The following is a 20,585-nucleotide window of genomic DNA, read 5'->3' as shown; positions in this document are numbered from 1 at the left end:
AGGAAAAAAATATTTCTACTTAGTAAAATTAGAGTATATCAAGTTATGTATGCGTAAAAAAAGATGAAAAAATGGAAAAAAATTGTAGGATTAGATGACATTCAAAGTTTAGAAATGCTTGGGAGATAATGAGGTGATAATGGTCGATTAGTTTATTTAACAAAATTACAAAAACTAATTAAATGCCAAATTAATGGAGGAAAAGCACTGTAGTCCCTTTAAAAAATGATAGAATTATATAAATATTCTAATTTGTTGTAATTATCATAGAATTAAACTTGTGAGTCATATAATGGAACTTTAGGAAAGGGTAATTGAACAATGTCTATGGTTAGAAATAAGAATTTTAGAAAAAATCATTTGTTTTTATGCTCAAGAAATCAACTTTGAAGGCTATGTATTTATAATGAAGATTAATGGAAATATTTAGGAAAAGAATGAGGGATTTGCACATGGTTTTTATTGGCCAAGAGAGAGCCTATAATGGGTATTTATGCAAACTTTGTGGTGGGAGCTAGAAGAGAAGGGAGTGGGTATTAGGTATATGGGTGTTGTTGAGCATATATGTGACAGGGTAGTTGTGTTAGGACTATTTAGAGAAAATAAGGAATTTTCATTCACGATAATTGTAAGTCAAGTGAGTGTATTTAGATTTTTATTTTGCTTTAGTCATGGATGAGCTTGAGCTTGAGCTTGAGCCTTGAATTGGTGGAAAAGGTATTACATCCAAACCTAAAGGTCAGATGCACTAGTCGCAGAAAAGTGTGGAGGTAAGACTGTACATCATGCTCCAATGGTGTGGGAGCCTCGTGCATTGGGTGTTTTTATAGTTTAGTCAATGGATGGGCTGCTGACTATACACATCCAAACCGAGGTTCCAAAATTTATGTTGTTTGTGGATGATATTGTCTTGATGTATGAAACTCGAGGTGGAGTCCAATCCTAGTTGGAATTGTGAAGTGAAACTTTAGGTTTTAGAATCTAGAGGTTTCAAGATAAATGGAAGTAGCACAATACTTGAAATGCAATTTTTGTATTTTGAGGAATGATGGAGAAAGTATTGAACATAATGGTCAAGAAAGCCCTATTACTAGTAGATTTCACTATGTTGTATTCATATGTGCAAAAGGAAAAATTAAAGATGCTATAGATAAAGTTAAAAAGCAAGTTCGGTAAAATGAAATGGTGTTTCCAGTAGGTTTTGATTGTAGGATACTTCTAAAATAAAAGGAAAGTTCTATTTGAGGAGTTGACCATAAAAACAATTATGCTATATTGTCCAGAATGTTGGACAATTAAGAAACAAAATGTCCAAAAAGTTAATCTAGCAAAACTGAAAATTTTAAAAGGTATTATGAGGATGGGCTCATCCTAATAAGTTTTTGTATGCAGATGATAAAGGAAAGGTGGCTTAGATACTTTGAGCATTTGCAACATAGACCAAATATTGCTCTAGTTAGAAAGAATGATTTAGTTGATATTAGAGGTTTTAGGAGGGGGAGGGGTAGGCTAACAATAAATTTGATCAAGATGGTAAGTCCACTTGTTAGAACTCCAACTTTATAAGGATGTTGCCATAGATTACATGGAATGGTGGAAAATGATTCATATAGCTTAATCCCCATGTGGAGGGGCCTTAGCGGGACATAAGGCGTGATAGTGGTGGTTGTAGTATGGGAATTCTTCATTATAACTTGAAGTTGAAGTCTCTCTCTCTCTCTCTCTCTCTCTCTCAATAAAAGAAAAAACATACTAAAGTTGAAGGAATGTTCTTCTTTTCTCATTTTTTAAAATAATCTTAAAGTTCGGTTATAGTTTTTAGGAAAATAAACTGGCATGAGGGGTTGGAAATATATTGTTAAGGGCTTGTTAGAAAAGTAATTTGTTGGTTTGGGCAGATAAAATTGTTAACATGCAGGTCATTTTTGGGAAAACATGTCCTTTATCCCTTTGCAACTTCTATTCCCTTCTTCTCCCTGGTTTAGTGCATCACTATGGTGGCTGTAGGTCATGAAAGAAGAGAATTGCACAGACGTTTGGTCCTGATGAAAGGGAAGACCTTCGATCCAAGGCTGAATAGAATGGGAAAGGGAAAGTCTCTTTGGGCTGGAGTGGAACCCTAAATGTAATCAATGGATGAGATTATCTTCATCATTGGTAAAGTGGTTCGTGGAAGGGTTGTCACGCTTGGAAAGGTAAGTGATATTTGGTCTTGTACCTGGAGCCTGGAGGATCTGAAGGAAAGGGATGGGGAGGATTTGTGCCCGAGTGTTTTTGCATGGCCAAGGAATTTGGCGCAGTTGTTTCTGTTATTGACAAAGGACTATAGAAAACTAATTGCTTGTGGATCAAGCTGGTGACGACGGGAAGTAATAATGTCTGTGATTGGTCTGGGTGTGCAATGCCAGTCGTGAGGCCTGGTTATGCATTGCTGACTGTTAATTCTGCTGTACATCCAGATGCGGCTAGGGTTTTTTTCAAATGATGATCATGTGGAGAAGAAAGAGTGGAAAGGGATGGGTTGTGCAAGGAATAGGGTTGTGACCTGCAAATCCAAGGGGAATGACGTGAGCTTGGAATGGGCGGGGCTGGGTGTTGTTAATATTTCACAGAATCTGGGCCAGCTTTTGGGTAGTATTTTATCAGATCTAGTAAATAGAAATGGGCCTTCAACTCAGGCCCACTAAGCTAATCCACAGCTGGTCCATTTATCTCAGGCTCAGCAGTTTGGACCTGATACCAATCAGCCCCAAATATTAGGGAAAACAAAATTTAAATATGCAGCCTATGGATTCTGCTCCTTCGCAGGAGCAAGTTAACCTCTTATCTTCTGGTTCACAGATGGAGAAAGCGCAGGCAGATACCTCATCTTCACTGGGAAGAGATTCCAGTCCAGCTAAGTTTGAAGGACAAAAGTCTGTGAAGACAAGAATAGAGTCAGAGAAAATTTGCAGAGGAAAGAAAAACAAGTGAGTCCAAAGTGTTTGCTGTTGATTGGAGGGGGGGGGGGGGGGGGGTTATTACGAAAGACCTAGAAGCTGGTGCTAATAAATCCAAAGGAAAAAATGATGGTTACCTGTGGTTCAGAGACGGAGAAAAGGCAGGCAGATAACTCGTCTTCACTGGGAAGAGATTCCTGTCCAGCTAAGTTTGAAGGACAAAAGTATTTGACGACCAGAATAGAGTCAGAGCAAATTTGCAGAGGAAAGAAAAACAACCGAGTCCAAAGTGTTTGCATTGATAGAAAGGGGGGGGGGGGGTAAAAGGACCTAGAAGCTGGTGCTAGTAATTTCAAAGGAAAAAATGATGGTTCTCTGGGGAATTCTTTTAATATGGGGAGTAAATCGGATAAGTTTATGGGAGAAAAGGTGTGCTTAGAAGGCAGTTCAGGTGGTTGTGGAAATGAGCGAAAGAATTGAAAAGAGAAGCTCTTCTGATCAGGCGAAAAGTTATGTATGGTAGAAGATCCAAATGCTCAGAGGGGTGTAATTAGCGAGAGGGAAAGCATAGGGAAGGAGAAGAAGAAATGGGAGGATCTCTTGGATAATGATAGTGAAGTCCTTAGTGAGTTTTGACTGTGATGAGGGGGTTGCTTTTGGATGAAATTTGGGAACAATATGGATATAAATCTTCTAATTTACTTGGGGATTTATTGTATTTGCTTCCATCTTAGATGGAAGCTTTGGAGGGGATTCCTATTTTTGGGGATGGTGGTATGGATAATAAGCTAGAGTGTATGGATGGAATTTTGCCTACCCCTGTGGGGCAGATTTGGGGAAGGATTTAGAAGCACAACAATTGATTGATTGATTGAGATGGATTTACAACTATCCTAATCTGGAAGGTAATGAAGTTCGTCTTGATGGTGGTAAAGAAAAGCGAAGAAGGGCCAGAGAGAGCTACTAATTAAAAATGCTTGGTGAACTTGAATGGAAAGGGTTTGAAGAGGGGTTTCTGGGTTAGTTCTTTTGTTCTTTTTGGACTACCTGTCCTCATATAGGTTGTAAATTCTCCTTTATCTACTATGTCTTTGTGTTTTTTTTAAACATCCCAAAAAAAAAAAAAAACAGTAGCAAGTTATGTGTTTAGATTATTAATATAGAACATTAGGGGTTTATTTTACTGTTATAAGCAACTTCCCTTCCTTTAAACAAAACCAATGCTGTATTTGGGAGCATGGATTTCAAGCCTTGGATTTGGATTCCCATGGTTGGGACAAATACAGTACAATTTTGCATTGTATCTTATTCGAATCAACCCAAATCCAAATTTAAAGGTCTGAAATCCAAGTTCCCAAACGCAGGGTAAACATAAATTGATTGACAAATAAGGAGGGGAAGAGGAAGAGAAAGGGTGGAGAGGTTAGTCTGCAACAACAACAATGATGAATGGTTCTGGTTGCTGGTGATAACTTGAAGATTCTTCCGGCCCCCTCCTCAAGAAAAAGTCATATGACATCTCTGTCTGTCATATCAGAACATTATCCCTGTGCCTGCATCGTTGTCATGTCATGTCAGCATGGCATCTCCAGCCAAATTCTGCATCCATATCAGTTCATTATCGATGGTACGCTCTTTATTGTTTGGTATGTGGCTGTTGACAGAACTAATTGTTTTGGACCGAGATAATTAATTTAAGTTTGCGAGCATGTTTTCCTGCAACCATATTTGACTCTCACACTGAATATCTACTTGTCAAGAGTACAGAGCTCTGTATAGAAAGAATGTTAAGGAAATTTGTTGAGAAAGTTCTGTGACCCTAATTTTTGCATTATTAGCTGGAGCTTGGAGGAAAAGAAACAAAGGGTTGAAAATACTTAGCAATATTGAATTCCAATGATGATTATGTTGCATTAATAGCTGGAAGAAAAGAATTGAAACCATGAAAGTCTTAGCAATAAATGAAATGTTGAGATCTTAATCTTATTAGATCGGTTGAATTGTTGATGGTGGTGATGGTCCATGATGTTATTATTGGTGTTCTGACAATTTCTTTTGCAACTCAGTTAAATTTGTTGAGCTTTTGATCTTGCATGTGGTCCATACTTAATTATCTCATTAGCACATCATTACCATTTGATGGCTCTTAATTTATTTTCTTATTTGCCTATTTGGTGTCCTCTTCTTGATGTATGGTTTATTTATCATATGTATTTATGTTCAGTTCTTTATGGAATTGATGAAAGTGCCGCGGGTGGAGTCAAAATTGAGAGTGTTTTCTTTCAAGATTCAATTTCGGTCTCAGGTTTGGTGGTATCTGCATTTTCTGTTGATTTGATGAATTTATTAACTGTTTAATTTAGTTGTCTTATTCTTGACCACATTGCAGATTACAGATTTTAGAAAGAGTTTGAACACTGTAAATGCAGCATGTGAGGAGGTAAGACAGAATTTATAATAACACCTTCCATGCAGTTGCTTTATAAAACCTTTTAATGTAGCTTCTTTTTACTGGATATTTTAGGTTCGAAATTCCCACAAGTTAAAGGAAATAATGAAGAGAATTCTTTATCTGGGCAATACATTGAACCAAGGAACCGCAAGGGGTAGGAACTCCTTTTTTTTTTTTCTCTCTCTTTTAAATATTATGAAGCTTTGAATCAACCTCATTTCTTAGTATGTAGCATGTTGGAAGATTTTATTCTGTCTTGATTTAAGAGGACATGGGTTCAACCATAAATTTTATCACTACCCAAGTCCTTGTTATTTTGATGAGATTTTCCTCAAGTGAAGGGGTTTTTTTTTTTCCTCTTCATTTGATTGATCAATGCTTGTAGATTACTTTTGCTTATGCTTGCTTGGGTTGAAATAGTTGAGATTAAATTTATTTTGGGAGCATATATAAATGTATGCATTCCTAATGCATAATGAAGAGGGCATATCCTGGCTAATGGCTGCTGGATGTAGTATTTTCTTTCATTACCTCCATGCCTCCATGCTTGGTGAGTATTTCTTTGATTAGGATTCATAATCTTCAGGCGTGGATGTTACATTCTTACTGATGAATGGAGACTTGCTTTCATGTATTTGTTCTAAAATTAACAAGAAAAATACTTAATTATTCAACTCTCAAATATATTAAAAATAAAATGGAATTTAACCGACAAAAGTGTTTTGTGTGGGTTAATATGAACTCTAATGGTGAGCCTTATTGAATTTTAAAAATATATTTTTGAAAAATGAAGAAAGGCACTTCTAAAAAGAAAAAAACGCATAGTGAATGGTGAATTTTTTTTTTTTTTTTACTTTTAAATAGCAAGGTGGGAAAATCCACTCAAATTGACTCAATTTGGGTGGGTGCTAGGTAAACTTTCGGATCTTTTGTCCCCAAATTCAGTTGGGTTAGTTATATTTCATTGTTAGTATGAATACCTATATAATTTATTTATTGATTTATTTTTATATTTATGTAATTAGACCCATCATTTCAATGGTTTCTATTATGTATTCCATACCTAACCTTTAAATTATAAAAACTTTTCACATTAGGGAGCTTGCATGGGAGCATCATATTTAGTTGAGTTGTGATGTTGTTTGTTGGGAAGGTTTTAGATTTATGAAGAAGCTTATAGGGTTGAAATAGGAACTAAAAACTGGAATCTAGATTTATTTGGGGGTGTTTTAAGAGTTTTAAACGGGAGCATTTTGAGCAAGTTGAGTGTGTTGGATAGGTAAGAGATTGAGGAGGCTCTTTCTGAGGAGGAGAGTGAGGATTGTGAGATTGAAAATGACCTAGAGAATCTTCTTAAGGAGCTAAGGAGTTGAGGAGTTGGAGGTAGAAAACTGCAATTCTAAATTCATTCATAAGGTGGCTAATGAGCAAATGAGGTGTAATTATATAAGAGAATCATTGAGGAGGCTCTTTCTGAAGAGGAGAGAGAGTGAGGATAGTGAGATTGAAGAACGAGTTAAGGAGTTAGAGAGAACTGCAATTCTTAATTCATTCACAAGGTGGCTAATGGTAAAATGAGGAAGTAGAATTACTCTTATTCAGACCAGCCTTTCAACTATCCTGCTGTATCCAGGAAGGGTAGCTCATAACTAAGAGAAGATTGAGGAATTTTCTTTGGTCTGGCCTAGGCCTGAGGAGAGATCATATGGTTAGGTGGGAGGTGGTCTGTTGGTCTATAGAAGTAGGGTTGGGTCTTGGAGATTTTGTGTCTGGAAATCCCTCTTAGCTAAATTGTTGTGGAGGTTTCCCTTGGAAGTGAATTCTCGTTGGCACAGAGTCATAAAGAGTAAATAGGGTCTTACAAAATAATGGGGTATTAGAATTACTCTTATTCAGACCAGCCTTTCTACTATCCTGCTGTATTTTTATCCCTATTTAGGATTCCAGGAAGGGTAGCTCATAACTTAGAGAAGTTTGAGGGATTTTCTTTGGTCAAGTGTAGGCCTGAGGTGAGATCATTTGGTTAGGTGGGAGGTGGTCTGTAGGAAGGAGGGTTTGGTCTTGGAGATTTTGTGGCTGGAAATCCCTCTTGGCTAAATGGTTGTGGAGGTTTCCCTTGGAAGTGAATTCCCTTTGGCGCATAGAGAGTAAAGAGAATTTTACAAAATAATTGGTGAGATGCTTACTGGGGTGTTAGAAACTCTTCTGAGAGTCCTTGGAGGTTTATTTCTCAGGTTTTTCCTTCCTTAGGATTCCAGGAAGGGTAGCTCATAACTTAGAGAAGATTAAGGGATTTTCTTTGTTCAGGCATAGGCCTGAGGAGAGATCATTTGGTGAGGTGGGAGGTGGTCTGTAGGTCTATAGAAGGAGGGTTGGGTCTTGGAAATTTTGTGTCTGGAAATCCCTCTTGGCTAAATGTTTTTGGAGGGTTTCCCTTAGAAGTGAATTCCTTTTGGCACATAGTCATAAAGAGTAAATAGGGTTTTACAAAATAATGGGTGGGATGCTTATTGGGGTGTTAGAAACTCTTCTGAGTGTCTTTGGAGGTTCATTTATCAGGTTTATCCTTCCTTTCTTCCTTTGACAGAATTTCGATGGGGGAGAGGTGATTGTATTACGTTTTGGGAAGATGTTTGGTGGGGCTGCATTATCTTCTTCTTTTTCTTGCATCTCTTCCCGTCATAGTGATGTGATTTCCTCTCTTTCTTTTTCTCAAGAGGGATTCCTTTCCTTGAGATTTTGAATTTGGAAGGGATTTTAATGATAGACAGTTGGAGGAGCTGTCCTCATTACTCATTTTACTGAAGAATACGGAGACAGTGATGGTAGAGTTTTTGTGTTTAGATTCTTTGCAGGAGTATTCTTGTTAGTCTTTCTTTTATCATCTTATTAAGATTAGTGCAATCTTTCCTTTCTATCAGGTTTTTGGGAAGGCCAAATTTCCTTCTTGGATAAAGGATTTTGTTTGGATGGCTGTCCTTAATATAGTTAACACCAAGAACCTGCTGCAGGGTAGGAGACCTTATAAAGCTCTGTCACTGGAATTGTGTTTTATTTGTTCAGTAGTTCATAGGGTGTGTTTTATTTTTTTATTTGCAGTTCTTTTGTTTAGAACTTGTGAATCTCTTTTTGGATGTTCAGAGAATTATGGGTCTGTCAAAATTCAGTGGAAGATATGTTGACTATTACTTTTGCTGGTTTTGGGAAGGGTAAGGTGCTTAAAAGGCTGGGAGATTCTTGGGGCTGTGTTTTGGGAATTCAGATGGAAAGGAATGCTAGAATTTTTACAGGGAAGAGATTATCTGTGGGATTTATTTACAACAGGAGTTAATACTTGGCTTTCTTTGGGCTTATATCGCTGTCTCTTTTAAGGGCTGCTGTTTCTATGATGTTGTCAGAGGCAGGAATGATGCGAACCTCAATCGACACGCGTTGAGACCCAGCAAACAATGTTGGAATGCTTGCCCAAGAAAGCTAAAATTCAGATTTTGATAGGAAACTCCGACCCAACGTTTATAAATGAAACGTGAACCGTAAGTATAAAGTAACAAATCCCGACCCAATGATTATAGATTAATCATGAACCGAAGGTATAAAATTTGAACGCCACAAGGAAGAATCCTTGATAAGTTCGCAAGTTCTCTAAAGAACCAAAGAAGAAACAAATCCTCACTTTTCTTGATTTCTATTCAATGAATAATTTAGCTCTTACAATGGCTATATATATAGCTAGCATGGGGGACAAGGATGATAAACACTTAACAATTCCCACACAGACATGGGAGACAAAAACATTAAATACATAGCAATTCCCACACAAACATGGGAGACAAGGACATTAAATATACCAACTTACTAGACACATTTAATGACTCTCACAACTTACTAAAATCCCATGCAAGCTAAGTTGTCTTACAAATTACAAATTAAATGTAAAGACAAAAGGTCAAAAGTCAAATCTCTTAATTGACTAGCACACCATTAATAAGGAGATTACAGCCACTAAGCAAGATTAGCTTCATCCAAAACATGGATTAAATTTATTAAGCCTTCATCCTTGTTTGGGCCAAGCTTGGAGTGTCCCGTTTTTGAATAAGCCCAAATATCTTGAATTAGCCCATGAAGTGCTTCTTTGATCTTTTTGGATCTCGCTCTAGTGATGGGCCCAATAGGAACATGTAATGAATCTTTTGATGGTGTTTGTTGATTCTCATCAAATGCTTTATTAAGATGATTTTTATTTTTATTTTTTATTCTTTTTGTTGTCCTGTTTGAGGACAGCTTGTTCTCCTTTTTTGTTTCTTCTTCTTTTCAATAAAGTCTCTTTTCTCTGTCAATAAACTGTCATATTTAGCATCTCATGTGGTCAACAGTAACATACCCTCCTCCCACCCCAGTACATGCTGGTCATTTAAGATTAAGATGGCTTTCATGGAGAATCTAGCCCCCTTTTTATTTTTTACCTGAAACTCTTTCGGAATTCCTTATTGTGATTAATAGTTGTAGTCTGTTCTTGACATATTGATACAGTTGCACTGGTGGTATTAGTTTCTTTTTACTGCCTCAGAGTTTATTTATTTCTTTATATTTCATTGAGTTTATCTGCTGACCATTTTGTTCATGCCTTATTTTTTATTGTTCATACGAGCTATCTAATGTTTTTTTTTTTAATTGTTTATTTATATTTTTACTTTTTTATAATTTTTTTTACAGGTTCTGCAATTGGATTCAAGTTGGACAGTCTTCTGAAACTTACTGACACACGTGCTTCCAATAATAAGATGACACTCATGCATTATCTTTGTAAAGTACGGTTTCTATATTATCTTTCTTTTTAATTGAAGTTGTTTACCCTCAACAAACTGTTGTCTATTTGGTTTTAGTAACCTCAATATCTTGCAGATATTAAATGTACACTTTTTTCTGCTAAACATGTTTGAGGGCCTTCATATATATAATATATTTTGGAGAGGGTGTGTGTGGGGGTACTCGTACATGTCTACATACATATGCATATACATGCATGTGTTTGTGTGTCTGCATGTGGGTATACACACAAATGATTTACACTTCGAGTAGGTTAACATTGTACACACTTTTGTCATGCGAAAGTGACCCTAAAAAACCTCAAACTTGGTAGCCCAAAGCACCAAATAACAAAGACAACTGTATGAGTGGGCCAATATGTGTGCATGTTTGTTCTGTATTTGTTATGACAATATTATTAATATTGCTGGTGCAGACTAGAATTACATGAGTTAAAACCTCTGTTGCAGTTTTCTTGTTTTATTTTATTTTCGTACTCAATTTATTTGGGTGTTGGGTATCCATGGTCCCAAAGTGGTTTTTTTTTGTTCTGCAGGTCCTTGCTGCAAAGTCACCTGGACTTCTAGATTTCCACAGGGACCTTGTTAGCCTAGAAGCTGCATCAAAGGTTCTTCCATCCTGACTATTTTTAATATGATCTCAAGTACTGTCATTGCAGAAATGGTAAGACTTGTGTATTGATTACAACAGCACTTGTGCAGATACAATTGAAGTCTTTAGCCGAAGAAATGCAAGCCATAATCAAGGGACTAGAAAAGCTCAAGCAGGAGCTGGTTGCATCTGAGAATGATGGCCCTGTTTCTGACGTTTTTCGTAAGGTATCTCGTCCCCAATATTAAGATTTCCCCCTCCTCTTGAAAAAATTTTTTAGACTTCATTCTGTGATGGAAATGTGATTTGTGGTATGACATAATAGAGGTAATTTTTTTTTTTTTTTTGGGGGGGGGGGGGGGGTGGTATAGGTTGGAGGATAAATCCCTTCCTTGCACATATCATGACCCAAAATCCCTTCCATGAACTAGTCTTTCATAAATTAACACAATGCACTTCCACAAACTAGTCTTCCATGAATTAATAATGCCTAGCAGGAGGTTAATCCTGAGGAACTCCCTGAATAAAACAGCAAGGGGCAAAGAGAGAGACAACACTAAGACAGGATCAGTGGTGCTATGTAAGATAAAAATGGCCTTTGGAGCTTTCCATGCGAAAGCTTATGCATGAGGTGAGGCATAGCCCTCTTGCTTTTTTTTTTCTTCTTTTTAAAATTTTTTTAATGACAACTGAATCTTGCTTACTCTGAAATTCTGAATCATGTGAGAGTAAACATAATAGAAATACAAGGATGGCAGTAGGAAGGAAATGTTATAACTAGCTTCATTCATGTTTCTGCTCATGGTCATGTACTCATGTGCACATATTGTTGAACTTGGAAAAGAATATAGGTTGGCTTATTTCTTTTTACTGAGTTTTTAACATAAAAGGCTAGAAGGTTGACCAAATTAATAATGTTTGTCCATAAAAATTCTGTCATTTTCAAACTCCTGGTGATTTAACGTACATAGGCATTTCTTTCTCTTTTTTTGAAATGGTTATGTTATTTTCCTTCAGGATCTGAACCCGTTTTGGATGAGTAATTTGTAGTGTGGCCTTCAAGGATTGCTACTTGAGCTGGAGGAAATGTTGCTTGTGTAGCCCTGGAAATTTGTTTCTCAGTTTCACATTGTTTTTATCCCCATGTAAGATATAGTTAGCAATGGTGAGAGAGTTTGTTTTCTTTGAGGATATGGTTGGGAACAGTGAGAGTGTTTTTAGAGGATCATTGGATTGGGATGCTCCTCTAATTCTAGCTTTCCTCCCTTTTCTTCCTCATTTTCCCAATCTGCATAGTGCTCCTATTTCTTATTGTTTTTTTTCATTGCTTGTGGGGCGTCTGTGTGAAATTTCCACTTTGTTAGGAATTTGAATGAGTGGGAGATCAATAACATTGTGTTTTTTAAAATAATTTTTTTTTTGGATAGTAAGAGAAAATGGACAAGGAAGAAGAGTAACAAGATGACAACCTTATAATGGACAAGAAGTCCTAAAAAGGAGCAAAACGCTGCCAAAAGAAAGAAAGAAAAAAAATAAGGGAAAAAAAAAAGAAATAAGAAGCAGTCACTGATTTTTCTTTTTCCAAATGTTTTGGGTTCTTTTTCTTGTTCTTTGGGTAGGGATGGGAGGATCTGGGGATTTCATACTTACGGGAATTTTTCTTGCTAATTTTTTTTGGGTACTCATTTAACTGATATTCCTTCTGCTTTCTCATCTCTCTCTCTCTAGATAAGAGCTTTTCCTTTTTCTCCTGGAATCTTTTATTTGGAAATCTAACTTCCCTTCCCTTTTTCTCCTGGAATCTTTTATTTGGAAATCTAACTTCCCTTCCCTCTAAAATAAAGACTTTCACCTGGAATGTAACCCCTGATAGAATCAATAGTAATGTTTTACTTTAGAGTAGAAGGCCAAACAAAGCATGTTCTCTTGATTTTGTGTGTGGTTTTCTATTGGACTGAGGATTTCAGTTCACATTTATTTTTGCACTCGTCCTATTCTTGGGGTATATGGAGGAAGTTGTTTGGTATTTATCGGAAGCATTGGGCCCCAAGCCTTCTCCAGAGAGTTTTGTCCCGTGCAGTATTTGGGCTTTGGGAAAGAGAGGAAGGCTCTTGCAAGTTTGCTGTTATTATGGAAAAGCATGATTGGTTGGTGCATAGTGTTGAATTTTCAAGGACTCTATTATTAGCTCAAGTCTGGTTTGGAGCACGGTGGTCTTGCTTGCTTCACTTCTTCTAATGGTTTTTCCTTTTAGAGACATCCCTCTGAGCGACTTGCAGAGAGGCCTTTGCTTCACTAGTCCAGTTAAATTGTATTAAATAAAAATACATTGGTTGAATAGCGTATTGTGATGGCTGACTTTTTGGCAATGCAAACTTTCATTTTTGAAAATTATCTGGTTGAACTTTACTGACTTCCAGCCTGTTCAGACTAATTCAACTAATAATAATTATTTATCTGAGATTCAATTGAATACTCCGCTTCCCCTTCTCTGCCCTCCTATTTCCGTTTGGCCTGTATTTCCAAGTTTATATCCAGTTAAGGAGTTCATCCGCTAAAAGCATTTTTGGCTTCCCAATTCCTATTTATTAGTTGATCCTTTTTTTATTTTTTTATTTTTTAAATAATTATATAGAATTTTGATGCTTTTGAATATATATGTTTGCCTTTTTTTTTTTTTTTTAAGCGTAGCATACATTGACAAACTCCTCTGGTTTGGATGTCTACCCCTAATTTCTTTTACTAGAAAAAGAAGAGATTTCATTAACAAAGGAAGAATGCATAAAAAGAAGCTTAAGAAACCCTTCTATGAAGAAAAGGGAACAAAGAAGAAAGTATGACAAACAAAATAACACCTCTAAATGTAGAACCTTAGAAGGCCGTCTACTCTGCAACAGGTTGTTGCTGTTGACTACTCTGAACCGTTAATGGTTATTTTGGTCATTTAGCATTATTAGTAGGTGCTAGTGTTATGTTTGTAAGGGTGAGTGAGTGAGGGTATTATGGTCATTGGTGTATACTTGACATATATTACAAATTGAGGGAGAGACCATTGCTGTGATTAGGTCTTCTATTTTACCAATTATTCCAACATGCTAACAGAGCATGATTCTGATATCTAAACCCTAATTACCACAGCCACTGTCAAAACTGAAATCTAAAACTCAAGTGTGCTGCATGTCCACCATCATGGGAGAATTTCCAGCACCACCATAGGCCTGAGAAACAGCCAGCAGCTGTCGGAAGCCTTGTTAGTCACAGGAAAATTTCTGGATGACACTGCCAGTTCAGGAACGCAAAAACACCTATCGATTTTGCAAAACTAACTCCATAGCCACCCACAGACATTGCGGATCTGTCCCCTTGAAATCCCATCACCAGACTAGATCTCACATGCCTTCATGTGCTGGTTGAAGATGGGAGGCCAACTTCACACACCAACTGGTGAAGTTTATTTCAGGCATGTTTCTGCCCGAATTCCTCCTGTAGTGTTTTGGTCCCTCTATAAAAATATTATTGGTGTTTTTGATGATGTTTTTTGTCCAAATATCTCACCTTTAGATGACTGAACTTAATCTTCAGTCAACTGAAGATATTCTTCAGACGACCGAGGTCAAGGGTCAAACGACCGAAGTGTCCGGTTCAGTCTTCTGATGTTCCGCCGTGAACAATGTTCAGTTGGCTGACAGCTTCAACCTTGCTTCAGTATTCTGGTCACAACTTTTTCTATACAACTCCAAATTAGGTGTTCTTGGTATCAAAAGAAAGCTAAGAGAAAATCCTACAACTTTCATGTTGAACTCTTTTTAAAATAAGGAGTTTTTGATAGAGAAAATTGCGCCTCAATGCGGATGTATGAAAAATGACAGCAATTAGGAAATCCTCTTTTTGGTATTTTTCATTCCAAAAATGATTCTAACATTTTTGAAACAATTTTTGACCTTATAAAAATATTTTCCAAGTATGTTAAAAGTTATCTAGGTCCAAGAAGTTAACTTAAAAGTTTCATAATATTTCAAACGATATTTAAACATTAAAGTACTTACATAAAGACTTCTAAGACTTTTCACATTCTAGGTTTCTTGAGTCTTCGTGCTTTGTCTTTCTTTGAACTCTTTTTCTTTGCTTTTCTTTTGCTCTTTTGACTTCTAACTTTTCTTTGGCTTATCATCCATGTCCTCATTTTCTTCAAACTTTAAAATATCATCTTTAAATCCATGCTTTGACTCTTTTAAGCTTCATTTGATCCTTGTGAGCACTTTGACCTTGCTTTCTTATATATGAGCCCTAAAATAACATTACTCACACAAATATGTTAAATTCTACTTGTTTATTAGCATCAAAATAAGATAACAAGATTTAAAACCTTGTATGACCAACAATCTCCCCCTTTTTGATGATGACAAATAAGGAGCAAAAATTTGAGTAAGCCTTAAAAAGGCTCCTCCTTTCAATAAGCATCATATTGACAAACTTAACAATATCATGATCAATTTCAAAAACTCTTTTACTATCATGCTCATATATCAAAATCACATTATTCAATATTAATATCAATCAACATCAATATCAAGTACTTATCCTCCTTTTGATATATATTTCAATAAGCTTCCAATTTTTAATATCGTGCTCAATTTTTGCTGCCTAAAACTTCTCCCCCTTTTGACATTGATAAAAAAGAGTAAGACTTTAAATACTAAGGCTATGAGCAACAATAAAAAATATAGTTCTTTAAACTTCAGCATGCATAATAATTCATGATACCAATTATTTATTTCATGATTCCAATTTAATAATTAGGGAAGAAACATAATACAAGCAATAAGTCATAATACTCCCCCTGAATTTAATACATTCAAATTTGATACCAATTATGCTTTTAAGTTTATTATCCATGTTTCATATATTGATTCATATCTTGTATGTTTTCATGAACACACTCATCAAATACCAATATCAGTTATCATCAATATCATAAAATGCTCATGAGTTCAAGTATGCTTATCATTCTCAAATATCAATTTGTGATACCAATTGAGCCTTTTAAATTGTGATACCAATTAAAATTTTTAAAAATGTGATACTAAAAAAAACTTTATAGATACCAAAGCTAATATCACATCATGCATAGTTCATGGATATCAAAAATATCTTTCATAGCTCATGGATACCAATATAAAGAGCAGTAAGTATATCCATGTGATTCATCAATAGCATGCATGGTCAATGATTAATCTTATATCAAAATTCATTCTTTTGCTCAATAATCTTATGCTCCAATTTTCAACATAGTGAGCCATAAAATTTCAATATAAGTCAAGTCATACACATGTAGCATATAGCATATCATATAGACATGTAAGCATGTAGCATATAGGCTTTCATTCTCAAATATCTTTTTCTTAATCAAGGTACTTATGTAATATGCTCAATTTGATATTTCTTAATATTTTTCTTTAGCCTTGTAAAAAATCATCCTATGATTTTGGCCAACAATGCCATTTTGAATTTGTTATAATAAGCTCTTAAACTCATTTTTAAGTTTTTCTATATCAACTAGTTCGTTTGTTGATCATGAATTAAGTTGTTTTCTCAATTTTTAAAGGGAAATGACTTAATCCATGGAGTTGTTCGTTTATGAACTAATCTTTCATCTTGGTACCCATACTTTCTTGGGTCCGGTTGATTTGTCAAGGGATGTTTCTTTTATTTTCCATACCTGTTTAGTCTTCACACTCTTTCTTTTAAATGGACATTCAAACTTGATATGCCCCTTTTTCTTACATTGATAGCATATTGTATTAGTGTAGGCATTACTAGATGTGGTAGCATAGTCTTTGGAGGCTTTCGAAAAAAAATCCATGTAAAGATTCTTTTTCTTTTTATTTTCAACTCCATTAAATCCAATACCTTTTTTGTTTGAGGTCATCATTTGTGAGCCTATCATTTTGTCAAAGTTTGCCTTTCCTTTAATGAAGTTATAAATGATCTTTTTTTTATCTTCAATTTTATTTTTGAGATCATTTATCTCTATATCTTTCTTGCCATCAACTTTCTTTAGTGATCTCTCTAATTCTAGAGATAATTTTCCTACTTTATCCTCTAATTCATAAATATATATATCTTTCTCATATACTGTAGAGGATAGGGATCGAAGGTCTTCTTTCATTTTTTCATTCTTGCATTCTAATTCTTTGATTTCTTCTTTTTCAGCAAGATTTTTATATTCTAATTCCTTTGTCATAGCTTCATTTTTAATTTCTATTTTCTTGATTCTTGAATCCTTTTCTCTTTCAGTAGTTTTAAGAGATTCTAACTCTTTCATTATACCTTCATTCTTGTTTTTCAATGATGTGTTTTGTTTGGTTACTTTGATAAGCATCTTATGAACTTTTAATAAATCATTTTGTAATTCATCACAAGATGACATACACTCATCGTTGGATTCATCACTACAAGAATTATTTAAAGATTTAGATGAGGAGCTTTCCTCCTCTTCCCAAGCCATAAAACACGTATAAGCAACCTCTTGGTCACTTGATTCATTTTCCGAACTACTTGTACTCATCATGTCCCAAGTAGTGGCTTTCATGGTCTTTTTCTTTTTCTTCTTAGACCCTTTCTTTAGTAGTAGTGGACATTCTGGTTTTATATGTCCAACTTTGTTGCAATTGTAACACGTAGGAGTTTTATTCTTTGATTTCTTGTTAACTTCTTCTTCTTCTTCATCTGATTCAGATTTGGATTTTCTTTTGAATTTATTTTTCCTTCTTAGAATTTTCTCTAGCTTCTTAGATATGAAGGCTACTTTATCTTTATCCATCTCTTCTTCACTACTAGAGTTTGAAACTTTGAAGGCTATAGATTCTTGGGCTTTAGTTTTTCCACTTTTTTCATTTATTGTCATTTCATATGTAAGTAGAGAACCTATAAGCTTATCTAAGGAAGTGATTTTCAGATTTTTTCCTTCAGTTATGACAGTGGCTTTTGATTCCCATTTTGGTGGCAGCCCTCTAAGAATTTTCCTAATCATTTCATAAGAAGTGTAGGTTTTTCCTAGTGCATTTAGGGAATTTATTATGTGAGTGAACCTAGTGAACATATTAGTTATGGATTCATCCGCGTTCATCCTAAAAGCTTCATATTCACTTGTAAGCATATCGATCCTATTATCCCTAACATCTATAGTTCCTTTATATGTTACTTCTAATTTGTCCCATATTTCCTTAGCTGATTTGCAAGCCATTGTTGTATTAAATTCATTGACATCTAAAGCACAATATAAGGCATTCATGGCACTAGAATTAACTTGCAGCATCTTATAATCTAAGTTTATCATATTTATTTCTCTTTGGGAACTTGTTTTCCATCTACTATCTTAGTGGGGATTAGGTCACCATCCATTATAACCTCCCAAGATTTCCAATTCATAGTTTGGAGATATATTTGCATTTTTTTTTCCAAAAGGTATAGTTTGGTCTACAAAAGATTGGTGGCCTAGTTGAAGATTGTCCCTCCCCAAAGGGAGTTACGCCGAATTGAGCCATTTAAATATTTTTATAGCTACTAATTAAGATTTGCTATAACCCCTCTCTGATACCAATTGAAAAGCAAGGTGTAGTCCCAAGAGGGGGGGTGAATTGGATTTTAAAAATTTCTTTTAATTCCTTTTAAGATTCCTTAAACTTCTTTTATTTCTTTTAACCAATTCTTGACTTGTTTGTTTAATTTGTTAATCACACAAGAACTTACTACTTTGAGTTGTTGTCTCCTCCTATTGCTTGCAATGCCTCAAGTACACCACATCAAATCCACTGTCAACTGACTCATTTGTTCATGGACAAGTCAAAAAAATTAGTTCCCACTTTAAGTTCTCTATCTAATCTTAAGTGTAACCCTTGATAATGAGGAAAGCATCATCATGTTTCCTTTGCTTCCTGAGTCAATAAATTGGCGCTAGGCGGTTAGCCATTTCATGTTAGTCCAATTTGATGTTTGGGGTCCCCATCGTGTCACATCAAAGTTGGGGTTTTGGTACTCTGTTACATTTGTCGATGACTACTCCAAAATGACTTGGTTGTATTTAATGAAAGATCATTCTAGGTTGTTTAATATCTTTTGTGCCTTTGTTCCCTATTAAGGTCTCAATTTGATATTCTAGCCAGGATAGTTTGTAGTGAGGTAAGGAGTATTTCAGTACTCAATTCACTACCTATATGACTTACTTTGGTGAGATCTATCGGTTATCTTGGGTCCACACACTACAACAAAATGGAGTTGCAGGGTGGGAAATAGACATATTCTCAAAGTCACTCAAACCTCATTTTATCAAATGAATGTCCCAAAAAATTTTTGGAGTGATGTCGTTCACTACTTGCTTTCTCATCAATGAAATGCTTTGCCATCCTCTATCCTTGATAATAAAATCCCATATTCAGTTATCTTCCTTGAAGCTCCTTTGTCCTTTTGACAAATCCAGGAATGGATAAGCTAGATCCTCGTGCTGTCAAATGTATCTTTTTGGGTTATTCTTGTATTCAAAAAGGGATGACAATGCTATAACCCTACTTACATTGATTCTTTATTTATACTAATGTCACCTTTTTTGAGTCAACACCATACTATTCAGATTTCTTGAGTTCATATGACCTTTATGAGCCCCTTCCTTTTCTCAGCCTTCTAGATTCTAACCTATTATCTCTGCCCAATGCTCCAACATTTTCATCTTGTTTGAGTCATTTTTGTCATTTGGCTTATCCCAATTTTCAGGTTTACACATGATGGCTCAAGGGAGGAGAGCCTCCTCCAACTTCCACTTCTATGCTTCTAGTTTCTCATGTTAGTTTATCCTATTCCCAGGGGTTGATCCTACTGCTGTTTGAAAAGGTAAACACGCTTGTACATGACATCCAATCTTTAGTTTTCTTTGTTTTGATTTCTTGTCACCCTTATATTTCTATTTTGTTAGTACTCTATCTTCTATTGCCCTTTTCCAAATTTATTTTGAAGCCTTCTCTCATTCTCAGTGGAGGACTACAATGATCGAAGAGATGTGTGCGCTATAGGATAATGATACTTAGGAGTTGGTACCTCTTCCTCTTGATAAGCTTGTGGTTGGCATCGTGAAGGTCAATTCAAATGGTTGTGTGGCTTGATTGAAAGCTCCCCTTGTTGCTCAGGTAATAGATATTCGGGTATATGATTTTTATTATTCCGACTCATTTGCCTTGGTCGCTAGACTTGCCTCACATATGTTCATCTCCTTAGCCACCACTTGCCACCAGCCTTTTCATCAATTAGATGTGAAGAATGCTTGCCTACATGGTGATTTTAGGAGGATGTCTATAAGGAGCAACCATGTGGGCTTGTTGCTTAGGGGGGATCAGGCTTAGTGTGTTTGCTCAATAAATAATAATATGGTTTAAAACAGGTTTCTAGAGAGCAATTTGGTTGATTCAGTGCTGTAGTGCTTGAATTTGGCCTTCAACGGTTTGTAGTAGGTCACTCTATATTTTTATCGTCATATTCCACCCAACAAGGTTTTGCTTATTGTGTATGTGGATGGTATTGTGATTACTAATGGTGATGATCAAGGTATGTAGGGATATATATAGATGCAGATTGGACCATGGCTCACACTCCATTTGAATGTGCTTGGTTGAAGAACATGTTGGAAGAATTGGGTTTTCCACATTCTTAGTCTATGGAGTTGATGTATGATAATCAAGTAGCTTTTCATATTACCTCCAACTCGGTCTTTCAAGTAAAGAAAACAC

The 20,585-nt window shown here is 35.6% G+C and overlaps 1 protein-coding gene across 1 annotated transcript in view; it reads left to right on the top strand.

The window, feature by feature from the left end:
- Positions 1–20,585, top strand: part of LOC131146289 (formin-like protein 20) — a 52,271-nt gene that overhangs the window by 15,163 nt on the left and 16,523 nt on the right. The window contains exons 9-14 of the mRNA XM_058095772.1: positions 5,164–5,244; positions 5,329–5,379; positions 5,464–5,545; positions 10,105–10,199; positions 10,754–10,825; positions 10,920–11,036. Coding sequence (XP_057951755.1) covers positions 5,164–5,244; positions 5,329–5,379; positions 5,464–5,545; positions 10,105–10,199; positions 10,754–10,825; positions 10,920–11,036 — 498 coding nt within the window. The remainder of the gene's footprint in view (positions 1–5,163; positions 5,245–5,328; positions 5,380–5,463; positions 5,546–10,104; positions 10,200–10,753; positions 10,826–10,919; positions 11,037–20,585) is intronic.

Source organism: Malania oleifera, chromosome 13 (genome assembly GCF_029873635.1).
Source record: "Malania oleifera isolate guangnan ecotype guangnan chromosome 13, ASM2987363v1, whole genome shotgun sequence".
In the NCBI taxonomy this organism is placed as follows: Eukaryota; Viridiplantae; Streptophyta; class Magnoliopsida; order Santalales; family Ximeniaceae; genus Malania; species Malania oleifera.
Note: the sequence above shows the minus strand (reverse complement) of the source record. Positions and strands in the feature narration are given on the sequence as shown.